Source organism: Aptenodytes patagonicus, chromosome 21, assembly GCF_965638725.1.
Source record: "Aptenodytes patagonicus chromosome 21, bAptPat1.pri.cur, whole genome shotgun sequence".
NCBI classification, from domain to species: Eukaryota; Metazoa; Chordata; class Aves; order Sphenisciformes; family Spheniscidae; genus Aptenodytes; species Aptenodytes patagonicus.
In genome coordinates, this window is record NC_134969.1 from 6,546,076 (window position 1) to 6,563,344 (window position 17,269).

Below are 17,269 nucleotides of genomic sequence, written 5' to 3' on the forward strand. Positions count from 1 at the left end.
GGTCCCCGCGCGGATTGGCCGCTGGCGCCGGAGGGAGGGCGCCGCCTAACGCGAGTAACGCTGATTGGTTGGAGCCTGCCACCCGCCATCATTGCGCGCGGCGATTGGCGGGGTGAAGAGGTGCCTCAAGGTGAGGAGGGGCGGTGTGGGGGGAGCGACATGGCGGCGGCCGGAGGGGGCGAGTGATGGCGGCGGTTGGGTGGTGCCGCGCCGGGCGCTGACGGGCCCCGGCTTCCCCGCGGCCGCCGGGCGGGGGCCGTTCCGTTCCGTCCCGTCCCGTCCCACCGCGCCTATCCAGGTCGGGCCTGCACCCGGCCGGCACCGCGGCCTGCGGCTCGGGTCCTGCCCAGCCGCGCCCGCCCCCCCCCCCCCCCCCCCCCCGCAGCCTCGGTCCCTCCGCGCCGGTGTGAGCCGGTGTGAGCCGGTGTGAGCCGGTAAACCCCCGCCGTGTGAGGGCAGGGGCCGTCGGGGCGCTCGGGGGTCGGCGGCGGGTTGCGGCCTAAGTCAAGATGGAATAACCACTGTTGCCTGCTAATAGCGCTGTCCGCCGGCGGTCTCACGCGTTAATTAAATGTTTCTTTTTCAAGGCCTCTCTCCCAGCTCGGGTGGTGAATGTGCAGTAGCCCGGGGTGAATTCAGCTGGCGGCGGCGGGACCGTCGGAGCGAGGCCTGCGGCGATGGAGGCGCTGCCCGAGCTCTACGCCATCTTCCAGGGAGAGGTGCGCGGCGCTGCCGCCCGCGGCCCTGACCCCGGGAGGCCTTAGGGCCTGCGGTGTGCTTCCTTGCCTCTTTATTGTGTGTAAAGCACCGCTTAGTTTGGGTAACCGCCAGTTCTGTGACACGTATATACGCACCTGTCTATATGTGTCCGTGTGTTTATGTGCATACGTACAGGTGTATGTGCACGTACCTGTGAGACGCTGACCTGAGTAACGTGGGGGTGGTTGGCTGACCACACCTGCTGCAGAGCTACCGAGCGCTGCCGTGTCTAACCTGCCTGAAAATCTAAAACTGAAAGAAAGCAGGAGAACCGTGTAGGCTTTTTGTGCATGTTCTAATCTGTGGTTTGAAAACGGGTGCTTTGTGAAGGGTTTTCCTTTAGGTGTTGTGTTGATTTTCTTCACAGGTTGCTACGGTGACAGAATATGGGGCATTTATAAAAATTCCAGGCTGCAGGAAACAAGGTTTGTTTCTCTTACTTTGTTCAGACGTAGCTTCATGTTGGCGTGTTCGAGCCAGGCAGTCGTCCTCAGAATTAAAGGCTTGCTAGCTTTTAAGAAAAACTTAGAAAAGTGTTTGTTTGGGGTTTTTCTTCTAAATTAAGAAGAAAGTGAGAGTCTCGGAAAGTATTTAGAATATGATGGTATGTTTGCGTGAATAGCAAAAAGACTCGGAGGGCTTTTTGGCAACTTCAGGATATTTTAGAGAATCATTTTAAGGTACTGGACAAACTATAGAAACTTTCTACAATTAGATAGTTTGCCCAACTTATTTCTTTTATGGCCAATACAAATGAGTTAAGTAAAAAAGACTGAAGTGAAGCTCAAGTAAAAAACGAACTGGAAAAGCTGAGTTAACGCTCCGTCTGCGTTTGCGGGTGGGAAACCTGCAGAGTCAAACAAACGCATTTTACAAAAGCAGCAGCTTACGGCGGATCTTCTGTCAGATGCTGGTAGGCCCACAAAGAACCCCTTCTCCACTCCCCTCTTGAAGTGCCCGGGCACTCTGGTGCCAGTTCTAATAAAAGGTTTTGGACAGAAGTGTGGCTGCTGGAAGAAGTCGCTTTGAGACGCAAACGGGCCCTGAAATACGAGCTTGCACAGCAAGGTGTGTTTCCGTGTTTATCCTCCCTTGCGTAACCCTGTAGCCCACATGTCACTCGTGCAAATTAAAAGTACAATTTCGGGGCTGTGTGACCTTGCAAGCGCAGGAGATCAGGGCAGCCTTGGTGTTTCATGCTTTTGACTTTGCCAGCAAAGTATTGTGTTGCTGATGCGTGAAACGGGCTCTTTATTCTCCGGTGCTTGGGGTGGCCTCAGAGGAGAGGCAGGAAGGGAGAGGTGTTAGTGCCTGCTGCAGTTTTCCATACGGGCGCCTGGTATTTTGAGTGCAGAGACATTGCTTCGGGGGCCTGCTTCTCTGAGTTAGTTTGGAGCGGATCTTGATGAGCTTTTATATGTTTGGTTGATGCAACTAGTTGATTCTCACCTGCAGAATGTACTGGGGGAAAGAAATGGGTAGTTTTGCTTAGGGCAACCGCTGAGTATGTTCCCTCTCTCCCAGAGCAGCGATCTCCAAACGTTTTTGATTGTGCACCCCCAGTGCACGATCAGTTAAAATCAGTTAACCCTATCAGTTAAAAAATTTTGAGCACCCCCCCCAATATACGTATATTTATTTATAAATTATATACATGTACTAATGTGCATTATAAAACATACTCAAAAATAGAAATCAAAAAGGGATGAGCTAAAGATGAAATAAGCACTATTCTTATTATTACTATTTTATCTATTAATGGTACAAAAATATTTTCTTCCCCCACCCCAAAGGATTGTCTCGCATCCACCCCACTCTGGAGACTGCTGTCCTAGAGGGCAAAATTGAGATTCAGTGGAGACTTGTCTTTATTCTTTCCCTTTCTTCTCTTCCAAAACCACGACCAGGCCTTGTCCATAAGACTCACATGTCCTCCTGCCGCGTGGATAAACCCTCAGAGATAGTAGACGTTGGAGACAAAGTATGGGTAAAGCTTATCAGAAAAGAGGTAACGTTAATTCTTGTTTCTTTAGCGCTGTGTAGATAAAATACACTGCAAAAACACCGAGAACTTCTGCGCGCGGAGGCTGTGTGCTCCTGTCGCTTTGTCGGGGTTTGATGGGCTCTGTTTTACAGGCAGGTGATTTCTCTTTACCTCCAGACGTGACTTGGGGCACGTCGCTTCTGTGACTTGCAACAACGCAGTTCGGAAAAAGGGAATTCTTAAAAGCTTTTGGCTTAAAAGCAACAAAATGCTTCCCTTTCTTCCCCTGCGCACCCCTTCACAGCTTGTATCACCCTAACTGTGTGATGTGGTGGCTAAACGAGCAATTTGAGAGGATCCCAAGATAAGGGCTGACATAAAGACAGTTCATTAACTGTTTTGAGACAGGTGCGTTCTGAGAAGAAGCTGAGATTTTTGTTTGTTTTCAAGAAAATATTGGTGGCAGCGAATTATGCTCAGGAGAAAATACAGAGGCTTTTTGTTTGTTTGTTTCGAAGTAAGAGCATGATACATTTCCCCCCCTGCCCCTTTACAATCTACGTGGCTTTTTCTTCTGCAGAAGGTGTGACAATAGGCATATCGTCTGCATTTAAAGATGACTTGGAACAAAAGCTAAAGACTCTTGCTTGGTGAGCCATGGAAACAACGCGAGCTGACTGTATTTTGGTGGGATCAAGGCAGAAGCATTCAGTTCAGAGTTGCACAGGATTTGGCCATAAATGCTTTGGTTTTTTTGTTTTTTTTTTTTTTGAAAGAAGATAGTCGGGTTGATGTACAAAACAAGGACTTAATTTTGTGTGAGATAAGGGAAATGGGTTGAGAAACTTGGTCTTATTTACACAGCATAGAAAAACTTTACAGCTTCTTTTCAGCCATCTGTGGTGTGCTTTTTTTAAACGTTGTTTGTATAAATGTTTATTAAGCCACTGTTTTCTTCACCTGGAACACAGCTGTTGGGTTCCTGGCTGCTTTGCTGTAGAGGCAAGGGGCAGAAGCGCGTTGGAGAGGTGGGCAGCGGAAGAGTTCATTGTTAGATTGCCTGCAAATGACTGCACGGATGTCATAAACAAAACAAACCAGAAATACCTTCAATAGCAGCGTTGGTGAAAATGCAGGAAGCTGTAACAAAGGCTTGAAAAAACCCCAAACATAAAACTTTTGCTCTTGCTTTTAAAGTGATAACGTGGCAATCAAGGACTTACTAGGATTCAGAAGAGAGTAAGCCCCTAATAGGAGACTAAAAACATTTGAAGTATCTCTAAGAGGATCAAAATGGGAGAAAGGATAACAAGTTTTATTTTTGAGGATGCAAGTCAGCCCAAGTACTGGTCCAGGGGGAACTGCCCTGGGGGTGGATGGTTTGAGAATTATAGCAAAGCTTCCAAACACGCGCTTTCTTCTGCAGCTCTTGGGTTTGGTCATATTGAAAGCAGAATGTTAATCTGAACGGACATATAGTTTGATCTTGTCTTAGTACTGAGATAGCTGCTTAACAGAAGCTGTTTTATTAGCTAAAATACTCTAAATGCAGCTACAAAATAATAGAACAAAAGCACTTCTGTATAGCATCCTTTGTGGTGCTGCTCTTTGCTAACCAGCGGTTTCCTGCCTTCTCTATAGGCCTCCAGACACAGTGTGTTAATTAACATCGTTGTCATTTACTCTTTACTCTTCTCATTCCATATCTTCCTCTTCCAGATGAAAGACGACAAACTGAAACTCTCCCTCTCCATGAAGGTTGTTAACCAAGGCACGGGAAAAGACCTCGATCCAAACAATGTTTCCCTTGAGTAGGTAAATCTACTGAGTAGAATATAACAGATCAGACAGGTTGCTACTGCCTGCGTTTCCCTGCCTTTCACTCCTGGCTTTCCTGCCATACTTATTCTCTAGCTCCCCCCTCCTTCGGAGGGTGAGGGGGGCTCAGGAAGAGCCCCCCAGCGATGCGCTGGCTGGCTGGAGGGTTGGCTGAAGGCGCTCCCTTGGTTGTGCTGCCTAGAGGCAGGCGGGAGCTGGAGACTTTCGTTCCTGCTTTGTGATGGCCGTGCGCTTGTACTGGAGGGACTGTTCATTCCAGCTGGGGATTCGGCTCACTTTCACATACTACAAAATCAAATCTTAACCGCTCGCATGTTTCAGAGCTGCTTTGTCTACCCTTTTTTTTTTTTTTTTTTTTTTGCGATATCTCTTGTTAGTCAAATAGAATTGCTTTATTTTCATACTGGGCAAGTTTTTTGCCTAGTTCAGCCATAGGAAGTTGGCTTACGTGATGCCTTTTCAGTAGCTTTTTGCAAGTTGCTGAGGCATAAGGTGGTTTTTTGTATGTGTGTGTTCACATACAAAATACAGATGTTAGTATAAAGGACGTAACTGCAGCTCCCCGCGCCTGTCTGCTTTCTGTAGAGAGCGCTCAGTTCATCACAAAAGTAGAAGATGACAGGTAATACGCTGTTGACAACGTGGTTTATTCTAATGAGCTCTGTTCTTTGGTTTAGCTCAGTGGTGCTTTTAGAGCAATATTTGAAAAAACTTGTGTTTAGGTCGTGTCCATATAAATATACAGGGTTAAAGATGAGAGTGGATTGAAAATGGAACTGTCCTCTTTCCAGTCAGGATGAGAGGAAAAAACGCATGTTCAGAGACTACACGAGTCAGAAGATCACGCTTGAAGCTGTCTTGAACACTGTGTGCAAGAAATGCGGTTGCAAAGGTATGTTCATGCAGTGTCGTCTTGTTCTTTTGATGTAGCCTTGTTCTAAGCAGGTAGTGACCTGTGGATAGGACTGTATTGACATCTGTCTCATGGTTGTGTGTAAGGACTGAGTTTTGCTTCCGCGTGTCTCTTCTAGAGAACTACGTTTTCTGTCACTTGTTACGAAAAGGAAAGACTTAGCTGAAGTCCTTTTATAAAGGTTTGTTTCTTAAAATCGCATCCCTTTGAGCTGCCTGTAAAGAACCTTCCTACCGAGTACAGGTTCGGTACAGTTCCCTTCCTGCAGTGTTTGTGTTAGCGTGTCTTACAGCTGAGGTCTCGTTCCAGTTTTGCATTTTAAGAAATAAACATGTGCCTTCACCAGATCATTTCATTATGAAGAACGGTCAGTGGAAATTACTGATCAGTTGTTGGGAACACAGTGTTAGCTTGTGAGCAGTGTCTTAGAGCTGAAAACAAGCGTTTGTTGGGTTTTTTTTTTAACCTGGTGAATTTTTTGTGTTTTGCCTAGTTCAGCAATAGGACGTTGGCTTACGTGATGCCTTTTCGGTAGCTTTTTGCAAGTTGCTGAGGCATAAGGTAGTTTTTTGTACATGGAGCTTTTGCTGCACCTTAATTGTCTTCTGTTATTTAGCCATAGAGTAAATAGTTAAGCAGGAGTTAATGCTCTTCTGGAGAAGGTTAATAATGAATATGGTTCTCTGTAGTGGTAGATAACTATCTTTAAAATACCATTTTAAAGAATCCCCAAAACTTTAAACTGGATTCTGCGTATTTCCAGTCTGCTTTTTAATGATGGTGTCTACTCGTAACAGGCAGGCAGATGCTATCTGTCTGCAGTTTCCACTGCAGCTGTTAGTAGGTCAACTTCTACTCTGTCTCCAGAGTAGAAGGGGTAGAACCAGAATGAGCTGATTTACTCTGGTGGCTTTGGTCTCGCTTACCAGGTGCCTAACACACCAATTTACTCCACTCTTCCATGCTGCTTAAGCCCTCGCGCAGACGTGTTTCCACCGATTTCCCTGTTCAGACATGAGTGTCTTAGTTGTTGCCTGACTAATCTTTCCAGACTGACCTGGGTTGCGTTTGCTCCCCTGGCTTGTTTAATCAGGGCACGTTAAACTAGCTGAAATGCTAGGACAAAAAATGTACAGTGTAGATTCTCTTATTGTGACGAATAATAAAAAGATCATTGGTGGCATTTCAGGTGTCTGAAATGCAGTTTAAAAAAGAGAAAAAAGGGGGTGGGTGGGTTGTTCCTTCAAACGCTATTTTGCAGGTCATTTTGCCAAGGAGTGTTTCGTGCAGCCTGGAGGTACCAAATATAGCCTCATTCCAGAAGAGGAGGAAGAGGAGGCGGCAGCAGCAGGATATGAAAGAGATAAAAAGACCAGCGTGGCTGACGATTCTTCAAAAAAAAGGAAAAAGGTACGAGGTGCCCTACTTCTGGCTTGGAAAAGTGAGCCAGATAATTTGTTCTGTGTAGTTACATCTGTGATTTACTACAGCAGCGTGGTTATGAGTAGCCAGTTCTGGGCTGAGAAGGTGGCTCGGTTTTGTGCAGATTCTGTAGCAAAACAGGAATCTCCTCTGCAGACATTTTTAGTAATTCCTACTTTCTCCCTTTCTTCTTGTTAAACTGTCTTTAAGATGGTTTTGTGCTTTAACACACGGTCCTCAAAAGGTATTTCTTACAGTGAGAAAAGGATTATTATTTTTTTTCCTGGTCTTTGTGAGGCTTTATAGAAATTGCTTCAGTTTCCTGAATTTCTGTGATTCTTGCCAGTAACCCTGTTTCCCCTCCCTTCTCACTGCTCTTTCCCCAACACCTTTCTTTCATCTGAACTAAATGTCCCGCTGCCTTGCTACAGCGGGTATCCTGACCCAGCCAGTGCGATGTGAACTAGGCTTATCTGCACATGCCAGGGGAAAATCGCTGGTTGTATTTGCACAGGGAGCGTACTCCATTTCCAGGCTCTAAAGCCATTTTTTTGTCTATGTGAAAATGTCAAGAGGTAAGAGACCTTTTATGTCCAGTGTTTGAACTCCAGCTGCAGAGCATGCTGGTATAAAACGCAGAGGAGACCTGAATCCAAAACAGGAGCTTTTGGTGGTCAGTCTGGTTATACGGCAATGAGTATTCCAATTCTAGACTTCAGTAAATAAACTGTTTAATCAGCCCCTTCACAACTGGAGTCCCACTTTTAATTATGCTTCCAAAGCCCTTTTTTTCTTTCTTTTTTTTCTCTTTCCGGCTCTGTGGCCTGTCTGCATCCCTGGAGAGGGGCAACAGGCAGAAAAGGTGGTGAATTTTGTTTTCACAGGAGAGGGACAAGGACGGTGTTAGCAACTGCGTAGGGAGAACTAACTTCTGAGGGCTTAGTTCTCCCGGGCTCGCTGTGGAGTTAAACCAGTACTGGTGCTAGTAGGAGAGACTGCAGATGTTGGCAACAGGGACGGAGGAGTCTGTTTTGATGGCAACACTCAGAGCAGTCCAGAGTGACTGACGCTGGTAGCTGAAGTCTCGCTTCCAGTCACGTTTTTCACTGGTATTGTGGTTTCTGGCACTTTGGTACATGCTTATTAGAGAGAGGAGTAGCTGGGGCTGATTGTGGGATTGTAGGTGGTGACTGCACCAGCATGGAAGAGCCAGGTGTGTCGTGACGTTGCTTGTGTCAGTCCCTGCCCTGTGGCATACCTGTTTCTGCCCTACAGTCAGTACAAAATGAAGTTAGAGTCAATTCGATGCCGAATTTGCAGTTCTTGTTTGCTCAGTAGTGCTCTGGATAGCTGATGCAGTAGCAGGAACAGGATCTCTATTGACTGTAGATCCTGTTGCCTGGTTCCATCCCAAGATGTGTTTTGCTTTCCCACTACGTAGGCTCTTATGCAAGAATGTCTTGGACTTGTCTGTGGAGTGTCATTATGCTGCGATAGAAAATACACAGTCTTCTTTCTATTCTGATCTCAGAAGCACGCGATTGAACCGAGTCGTCTCTCGGATCCCAGGCTAACTGCGACTCTGACCTTTCTGGACTCCAGGCGTTGGGCTTCTCTTGCCATGGAGCGGTGTGAGAGCAGGCCATTGGTAACACCTCAGCGGGGCCGGCTTCTCCTGCCTTGGGTTCTCTTCCCTCTAGCAGTGATGATGGTTTGTCTGGTGCAGGCTCGTGTAAATTTAAGTGCTGTGGGGAAGAATTACACTGAGGTGTGCAAATAGCTCGTTATCATATCAGTGCCCGTCCACCGGGGTGGGGATTCCCCGTGGAGTCTTGCCCTGCTGAGACTGCAGGATACGTGGGTCACTGTCCTGAATTTGTTACTAATTTTTTGGGGGTCTGTGGATTAACCGCCTTACTTTAAATCTAGCTTGTTCCTTTGATCCTCCTCCCTTCTCAAGGAGGAGATCAAAAGTTTTCAGATGTTTTCCAGTGCTGGAAAATAAAACTTTGAGCTTTTTGGAGGCAGGATGTGGGATCCTCAAAATGAATAGCTCCCTTGTTGTCTCGAGTGCCTGCTGTGATCTTGTCTGGGAGCCACCATGTGCTTCCCTGCTTGCCTGGAGCCCCAGGGGGATTTACACAAAGTAGAAATAGCTCAATCTACCTAGTAACAGTTGCCTTGCTGACCCCATACCATCTGATGTTTGTAACGTAAATTTAGAGCTTATATTTTTAAAGGAGTAGATAAGGCACTGCTATCTACCAAGCATCCGTTTAGTGTCATAGCAATGGTATTAACATTTTCTGTTTCCTTGCTCTGATGTTTCCTTGCAGTCCCTGGGTGCTCTTCAACTCTCCCCAGAGACTCCTCTCCTTACAGAGATATGCCGGGGTCCTCACTCCCTTTCTTTCTCGACTTGCCTTCCCAATGGTTCCTCAGTTCCTCACTTTCCTCCTGCCTGAGCCCACAGCATTTACAGGAGCAAGAGACAGCTGGAGGCTTCTGGTGTGACTGAGGGCACAAGTCTTTCTAGTGACAGATCACCCTGTTAGTATTCTGCACATGAGAGCAGTGTCCTGCCTCCCGTAATCCCTGAGAAAATAAGCGATTTGAGGGAGAAGCGGAGATGGTGCTGTCGCAGCGCTGTGCGGAAGTACCGGAGATCATCCGAGGAGTCGCTGACAGCTGCACAGGCATGTGGCTGCGTCCCTTTCGCTTTTACTCTTTGGGTCACAGGGTGAAGGAGCTCCTATGGGAACACGGCAGCATGTCTGTGCTGAGCTTGCGTGGGAGGGAGGCGTGCTGAGAAGAAATGAACCCTTCTGATTCTTCTCTCCTGTCTGTCTTTCAAGAAAAGAGCTGCTGTTTCCACACTAGGAGTAACCCCTTTAATTTGAATTCTACAAAAGCGTCCTATCTTCTGCTCAGATACATTGATTAACTTATCCCTGGGGTAGTTTTGCAAAGGTCATTGGAATTGCATAGTAAATGTGACCTGTGATGGCCTTTTGGCAGAGTTTGCTGCTCTTTCTCCCACCCTGTAAAAGATTTCCAGGCAATCTGCTTGCAGATGTTGTCTCTTCGTGTAAAAACCACACCTTCTTAATTGTTATTTGTTCAGTGACCTGTAGTTCATCAAGCCTTAGTCCATCCTCACTTGTAGCTGGTACTTGTTTTACTAGTTCTTAAATGGCATTAGCTTAGGGCACAGCTCTTCACACACTATGCTATTCTCTTACTGTCCTGATCTGTGCTTTTCTGAACTTTGCTGTATTTATTTAATGACCATAGACTGGATTCTTCTCATCGTACTAATTCTGACTGGCCCTCAGACAAGGGATGCAGTAATACCTTCAGATTTACGTAATTTATCTTGTTTGGAATTAAATTGGGTGGTGGAATTTAACTTTTTTCTTTTTAAGAATTTAGAAACCCCAGAAGGAATACTGGCACCTCTCTGGAGATGCAGAAAACATATCTGGAAATCCATTCTAATTTTTCACAAGGACAGACATAGTCTCTGAATGAGACCATAACTCCACAAAAGGCTCTGTTGAAAAATATTTAAACTTCTTGGAGAGTTCTGGACACTCCCCTCTTATCTCAAAACCAAATACCTTTAGAAGGAATGAACTGTTGTAACGTTCTTAAAGCATAGCCCCAAGCAGCTTTCCTTACAAAGGACAGGAGAGAGCCTGGTGTGCTAATGTGGTCCCCTCTTAGTGCCAGCTTTTTGAAAATAACGAGAGCAGTAGGAGAACCAGCACTATCAGGCCGTAGCCCAGCCTATTGCTCTTCTGCGTGCCAGCTCCCAACACGGGCTTTGTAGATGAGAGGTTTTGAAGTAAGTTTGTTCTGTTTTGGTAGAATTGTAAACATTACATAAATTGGACAGGATGTGCAAGGAGTTGTAACGTGCAGGTCTTCATACTTGGTGGCCCTCTGCATCTTTACACTGAGAGTCTGCTTGGGCAAAATCCACTCAAAATGTTGACACAAATGCAGTGTTCTCAGTTCTGGGGGAGTGCCTGGGTGTGCCCGAGAGCTGAGCTGAGCTTCATCCATCAGCAGCCTTCGGTTCTGGAAACCAGTTTGAAGCTCGGGGTGCGGCAGGGCTTTGCTGCTGTTGCTGGAGGCAGAAATCTGGCCTTTGCTTTGGCACTGCCCTCTGGGTAACTAAACTAGAGAAACTAGTTTACTGCACCGTTGTGCACCGCTCGCACAACGGTGAGTCGACTGGTAACCAGCGGAGTGCTTGTCTCCCAGTACCGGGGTGCTGGAGTTCAAAGAAATCTGTGGTCTAATAGAAGGATGCTGCTTGTGCAGAGTGATTTCACCGCAGCGCTGCCTCCTGCTACAGAAAACGTTAAGCTCTTCTGTCGCTGGCTTGCTTCCTGCAGTATTTGCAGTCCAGCATGTGCTTACGCTGTGGTGCTTGCAGTACTGCACTGGAAGTACTTTTTGTGTGTTGGTGTGAGCAGTTTGGCTGTTAGAAGCCCCCAAAAAGGGGAGTCTGAGGTTTGGTGTGTGTTTTTTTTTTTTTTAGCCAGCACAATGTCCACGTGTGTACTTTTATTTCCCCTGAATCCTGAAGGGACTGGTGTGACATCCTGTCCTGTCTTCAGCCTTCACATGGTGAGAAAGTTTCCCAAGCTCTGGAATGAATCTCTGTTAGTTGTTAAGGTCTTGTCAAACTTTCTCACCATCTGCACAGGCTGGAAAAGCTTGAGAAAATTCTCCGTGCTGTATCCCTTTCTGTAGAAGATTTAACTCTTTACCATCCTCTTCTAAAGACTGTTACAATTTGCTTCTGCCCTTCATCTGTGGGTAGGGGACTTTGTAGTGAGTCTGGTATTATCCCACAATAAAATGTAGACTGTCAAATTTTGGGTGAGATCGGTGATCATAGTGCTATTGTGGAGCTACAAAAAACTGATACCTGCCAAGGGTCTGCTAGGTGTGGAGTGAACTCAATCCTCTGCCTTCTTCCCTGGAGTCCCAGAGGACTCTTTGCTTGATGTTCAGCTCCAAGCCATGCGGTCTTTGCACTTCAGCCTCCCTGAGAGAGTTGTTCTGTTTCACATTAAATGAGCTGCTAGCTCCCTTCCTTTGTTGTCCCTAATTGATAGCCTGTATCTGGTGCTATGACACACAGTCCATGATAAATTGATGTCTTTAGCTGGGCCTTTTGTGTCCCCACTCTTACGGGAGAATATGTTGGTTTTAAATGAAATGTAGACAGACTCGGCTTGTCTTCCTGTAAGCCAGTATATTAATTTTCATATGGAAACTGCACTTGTCTGGAAGTGGCTGAAGCTAATGGAAGAAGTGTCTTGTGGGGAGGAGCGGGGAACCCAGCTTTCTCTGTGCTCTCTGCACTGGGACGCTTCTTTATCCCCAAGCAATTTTAAGACAATTTGCCCTTCAAGGGAAGATTGTGGGTGGCACTGGAGGGCTACCAGCAACGCTGTGCCCTCGCTATTAATGCATACCTAAATACAGCACGGGCTTGGCTTTAACGTGCTCGCCTGCCTTGGTGAGCTACCTGAGCACCTCCAAGCCTACAGCAGACGATGCAGTCGGGATGTCAAAGTTGGTTACTGCAGGGGATTTTTTTTTTTCCCCCCTCTTTGCCTCATTTTTCATGCTGTGCTTATCAGCTGCTTCTGGCTCTTGTTTCGAACGGTTGAGTGCTGGTTTCTTAGCTTGGAGTTCTCTGGGTGAATATGCACATTCTGTCGTGTCTCGGGCTTCCTTCTGTGAAGCAAGTTTTCTTTATGGGGCTGCTTTCCAATCCATTTCCAGCCAGGGTTGTTCTTTTCCCCTGGGTGGTTGTGGGTGTGTAAGCAGGCCTAAGGCAGCACCTGCAGGCACCCGAGTATCTCACGCCGGACCCACAAAACCGGTGTCAGCGCTGGGTTCAGACCTTCAGTCGCCACGGCCAGCCCTGTGCTGCGCCTGGTTGTGTTGGAGCAGGTGGAAATACTTGCCCACACCAGTCATTCTCATTTTGTACAGGTATCTTGTGTATCTGCGGCTGATTGCCGCTGTTCCCTTCATCTAATCATCCGTTCATTTTCTCTCCCTTGGCTTAGCTTCTAGGGTGGCTGTGGATGTCTGCAGCAGCTGGCCAAGGAGGGCGGCCTCCCCGAGGACTCGTCCTGCCTGTAGTCCCGCGACTGGCGTAACCGTGCCCTTGGGCTTGCTGCTGCCTTCTGCTTCCTCGTGAAGCACTAACGGCCCTGCCAAGGCAGGGGTGACTTAGAGCAAACCTCTCCCAGTAAAACTCTCTGCAAGCCCAAGGGTGGCCTTGAGGTCGTTGGGGACACTCTTGGCAAAGAAAATAAGTGGAGCTGTTGGCTTGGGGGCTCCAGGCTTCTCCCATTACGCTCCCTTCCGTAGTGGAATGTAAAACACGTTTGTGTGTTATGTTTGGGACTGTCATTTGACCGCTGTCCATCTCCCATTGTGCTGCTCCCCAAGGCCTGCGCACAGCCACGCTCTGAACAAGCCGTCATTCAACCTCTTTAAATTAGAGGATGGGGGGAAAACATGGCTTTTTGTCTGGCTTACCAAGACTCCTTTTCCTGGTCTAGTGATGCCTTGAAGTGAATGCCCTGGGCTTCTTCCACCCGTTGGAGCAGGCTCAGGAGACTCATTACCGCTGCTGACGGAGAGCTCGGCCCTCCAGAGGTGGTGGTCAGCATGGGAGGCAGCGCCACGGCCATGGTTCCTTGCTCACGCTCTGCTTCAAGAGCTCACTTTGATCCCAGCTGCAATGCCGCTGTGCTATCTCAACTGCGGGGCATGTTTGTACAAACCCAGGGTGACACCAGTCTACAGGAGAGGCATCCAGTAAAGGTAAAGTATGTGCAGGGGGAAAGGAGCTGGGCTCTGACTAGGGGATAAAACCTCATCTAGTGCGGCTAGCAGCAGTACGTGTATCGCTGGCACCTGGCTGCGTAGTTAAATTGTGGAAGAGAAGAGGATGCTGGATTGCAGCAAGTTTGGGGAAGATTGTGCCCGGTCTTACGGGTGCACCAGTTCCAGAGCAGTGAGCGCACATGGATCACTTGGGAAGGTGCAGCTCGCTTTAAGCAAAAATGCTGGTATATGGCTTAGTCAAAGCAGCAAGCTTTGCTTGCTGGGTTGCATTCCTCACCGGTGTTGTCTAAGCCTATGGCAGGCGATCCCATGGGCTTGGGTTGCCTTGCTGGCCCATCTCCGCTTCATGGAACCCTCTTTTGCTTCTTTCCTGATGTCCTCTTTATGTCCTTGAATAGAATGAAAATTCACAATCGCCGTTTTCACAGGAAGGTCCCTCTTTGATGTTGATGTGACCATGGATGAGATCAGTGGATCCTCCTTGGAGGCCGGTGTTGCTGGGCTTGGACGGAAAGCTGGAACCCTTACTGATCTTAGCAATCTTGAAGTGCTTTATATTAATCATGTGAAAAATATTAAAATTACTTTTTTATGGGCCCTCTCACCTGCATGCTGCTTTCCTTTACTTCCCAGAACCAAGGGGCATAAGTGAAAATACCTGATTTTTGCAGGACAGTCGTTTCTTTTTCAAAGCATCTTCCTAAAATATACCTGAAAAAATATCTTCTGTCTTGTTCCAAGAGTTGGTCTACGCGATGGTTTTGCGGGTATTCAGAGGATTAGAAAGGTGGGTTGTGCTGGGATCAGCTTTGGATGTTTGTTTATTTGTGCACAAAAGCCGACCGCGCCGGCTGACGCCTTCTGAGCCACTTGCGTTCCTGGCACCGGGACCGCTCGGGTTGGTGCTGGCTGCCCAGCCTGCCTCCAGCGCTGGCCCGCTCCGGTCGGAGGGCGGTGATTTACCGAGCCGTTAGGCTGCCCTGGTGCTCGGGGGGCACGGCCGGCTCCCGAGAGCTGTGGTCAGCATTTCTCTTCCCGCTCCTTGCTGGAAGGGGGTGAAGCAACGGGCAGAGCGGGGCTAGCAGCTGGGCTGCGCGTGCTGCCAGCACAGGCAGATCAGATCTCTCCCCCAGTACTGCTTTCTCATTAAATATACACAAATTGCTGTACTGCAGCGTTGAATAGTCTTTATCTGCTTTGGGACGCTCTGCCCAATGTGATTCTAGGGAAAAGTGTACCGCGGCACTGATCTGGGAGTAATTTCTGCTTGGTAGTTACTGTCAGATGCCTCAGAATTGAGGGTTTAGATCCTTTCAAAGTTCCTTATGAGCTTTATGCCAGCACCAGCTGTTCTTACTCTGCATCTCAATGATGGCTCTTGAGCTCTGTGTAGCTGTTGCTTCAGGGCTTCGCAGAAACACAGCCCGGGGGGCTCAGTGCTGCCCCTGGACTCTGCCTGTGTGCGGGGGGAGAGGGAGGGAAGCTGCGAGAGCAGGAGGGTGTGCAATCTGTTCTGAGATTGTGCAAAGAGTTGCTGCTTGCAAAAGGGGCGCTTTCCTCATCCCGGCTGCCCTCGAGGGGCAGCTGCAAGAAACTCTGGCGGGCATTTCTTGGGCTTGGGCTTTCCTGCAAGGAGAAGGGTGTGCCGTCATTAGTGCTCCAGCGCATCGGCGCTCATTTCCTGGCAGTCTGTGGGCTGATGATGGCGTGGGGAGGCAGGGATGGCGCTCGCGTCCAGCTGGCTATTTTAGAAACCCCTTTCGTTGGCAGAAAGGCTTCATCCTGCCAACCTCTATTAGTAAAGAATAGCCTTAAATAACGGAGTAAGCTCTGACCACGGAGGCATGGCAAGGACTCTCATGATTTGACTAACAGTTTTCAGGCTTGGATTTACATTTTCATGCCCCTCTGCTCTGATGGCTGCCGAACCCTGCCCGGTGCAGCTCTGGACCGACAGCGGTGGTTAAATCCTGACTCGCTGGGGCAGAAGCTGTGTGTGCCTTCCGTGTCGGAGCAGGCTCGCCCCTGTCACAGCTTGTAAGGCACTCATTACAGAAAGTGTCTCGCTGCCCTGGTGAGCCCACGTGACAATTTTCCCACGTGCAAGGCTTTTTATTTATTTTCCTTCATTTGCTAGGAGAAGAAGAAGAAGAAGAAGCACAAGAATAAGCAGTCCTCCACGTCGGACTCGGACAGCTCGGACTCGGACAGCGATGGGGCTCAGCTGGCCAGCAAGAGGACCAGGCATTCGGGGAAGCCCAGCAAGGCTCAGAAGAAGAAGAAGAAAAAGAAGCATAAGAAGAAGCCCCGGGATTGAGCGAGCAGGCAGGCAGGGGTACCGGCATTGTGAGTCCCTGGTGCACACCACGAGGAGTGAGCAGAACTGAATCGGTGCACCCCTTGCTCCAGGGACGAGGAGTTTCCTTCTCCTAAAAGTAACGCTCGGCATGTGGTGTTAAAGGTGTTGACTTTGATACAACTTGTCCTCTTAGGCGTGGGCTACCATGTTCTCCCACCAGTAGGCACTCCTGCCAAAACTGGCTAATTACACCCCTTCGTTGGCACCTCTCCCGTCCTGTAGCCTCATGTTTCGCTGGGTAAGCTGCCAGTGCTCGGTGGCTCCCCTGGACAGTGCGGCCAGCTGCACCCAGCCTGCATGACATCAGCCCCCATCCAGTTGCCTGTAAAAAGGTGGAGCCACGCAGCTGCGCTTGCCCTGCTCGTCCCTGCGCCGCGCTCGGGGACGGGGCTGGTTGTTGCTGGGCCCTGCGATGGGGCTATGTCCTCCCAGCCGGCAACGGTGCAGAGCCGCTTGGCTTTGGTCCGCAAACCCTCCCCCAGCCTCGCTCATTTTGTCTGCAAACATTGGGAGTGGAAGAGGAAGAAGCAAATGGGGGAGTGGAGATATTTAAAATAAACATTAACTGTGGTGTGTTTGCCGCCTTGGTAGGTGACGGAAAATAAATCTCTCCAATCTCCCTTTGTATTTTGTACCGGGTCTTTTCTTTTATATGCTCCACGCTTCATCTTGGGCAGTGAAAAAATAGGGCTAGCTGTTGTGGGAGGGGCCGTGACCTGCGTTAAAGGGTTTTTTGAAAGTCCTGGCTGCTTTCAGAGGTTCCCTGGGGTGGGAAGGGGGTGTGTGATGAGGTGACCCCTATGAGAAGCCTGGTACCTTCTGGTAACAAGCAACTGGAGCATGAATCTTGTAACCGGAGCTGAATGTCGGGGGGGAAGGGATGGCAGAGGGCCGGGCTGTCCCGCGCCGGGTCCGGGGTTGCTCCAGGCTGCGGTGACCATGGAGGAAGTCTGCTGGGGGCGGCTTGTCCCTGCCGGGGCAGATGTACCGAACGGGGGGAGCTGAGTCACTCCTGGTGCCTCTGGCTCTCTGGGGAAGCGAGAGTGGGGCTGGCGATTGCCCGTTGGCGTAGCAGGAGGAGGACTCTGGGTTGCTGAAGGCAGCC

The 17,269-nt window shown here is 48.7% G+C and overlaps 1 protein-coding gene across 1 annotated transcript; it reads left to right on the forward strand.

The window, feature by feature from the left end:
- Window positions 1–174: 174 nt before the first annotated feature.
- On the forward strand, window positions 175–16,789 carry ZCCHC17 (zinc finger CCHC-type containing 17). Its single transcript, XM_076357103.1, has 8 exons — window positions 175–298; window positions 588–719; window positions 1,127–1,184; window positions 2,667–2,767; window positions 4,463–4,554; window positions 5,374–5,474; window positions 6,757–6,905; window positions 15,943–16,789. The coding sequence occupies exons 2-8, from the start codon at window positions 678–680 to the stop codon at window positions 16,120–16,122; spliced, it is 723 nt and encodes a 240-aa protein (XP_076213218.1). The 5' UTR covers window positions 175–298; window positions 588–677; the 3' UTR covers window positions 16,123–16,789.
- Window positions 16,790–17,269: the final 480 nt, after the last annotated feature.

Bases quoted from the DNA above. Each gene is read 5' to 3' on its own strand.
- ZCCHC17 (XM_076357103.1), top strand. From the start codon at position 678: ATGGAGGCGCTGCCCGAGCTCTACGCCATCTTCCAGGGAGAG. The intron at 2,768-4,462 runs GTAACGTTAATT...TTCCTCTTCCAG, and splicing joins TAAAGCTTATCAGAAAAGAG to ATGAAAGACGACAAACTGAA. The intron at 5,475-6,756 runs GTATGTTCATGC...GCTATTTTGCAG, and splicing joins CAAGAAATGCGGTTGCAAAG to GTCATTTTGCCAAGGAGTGT.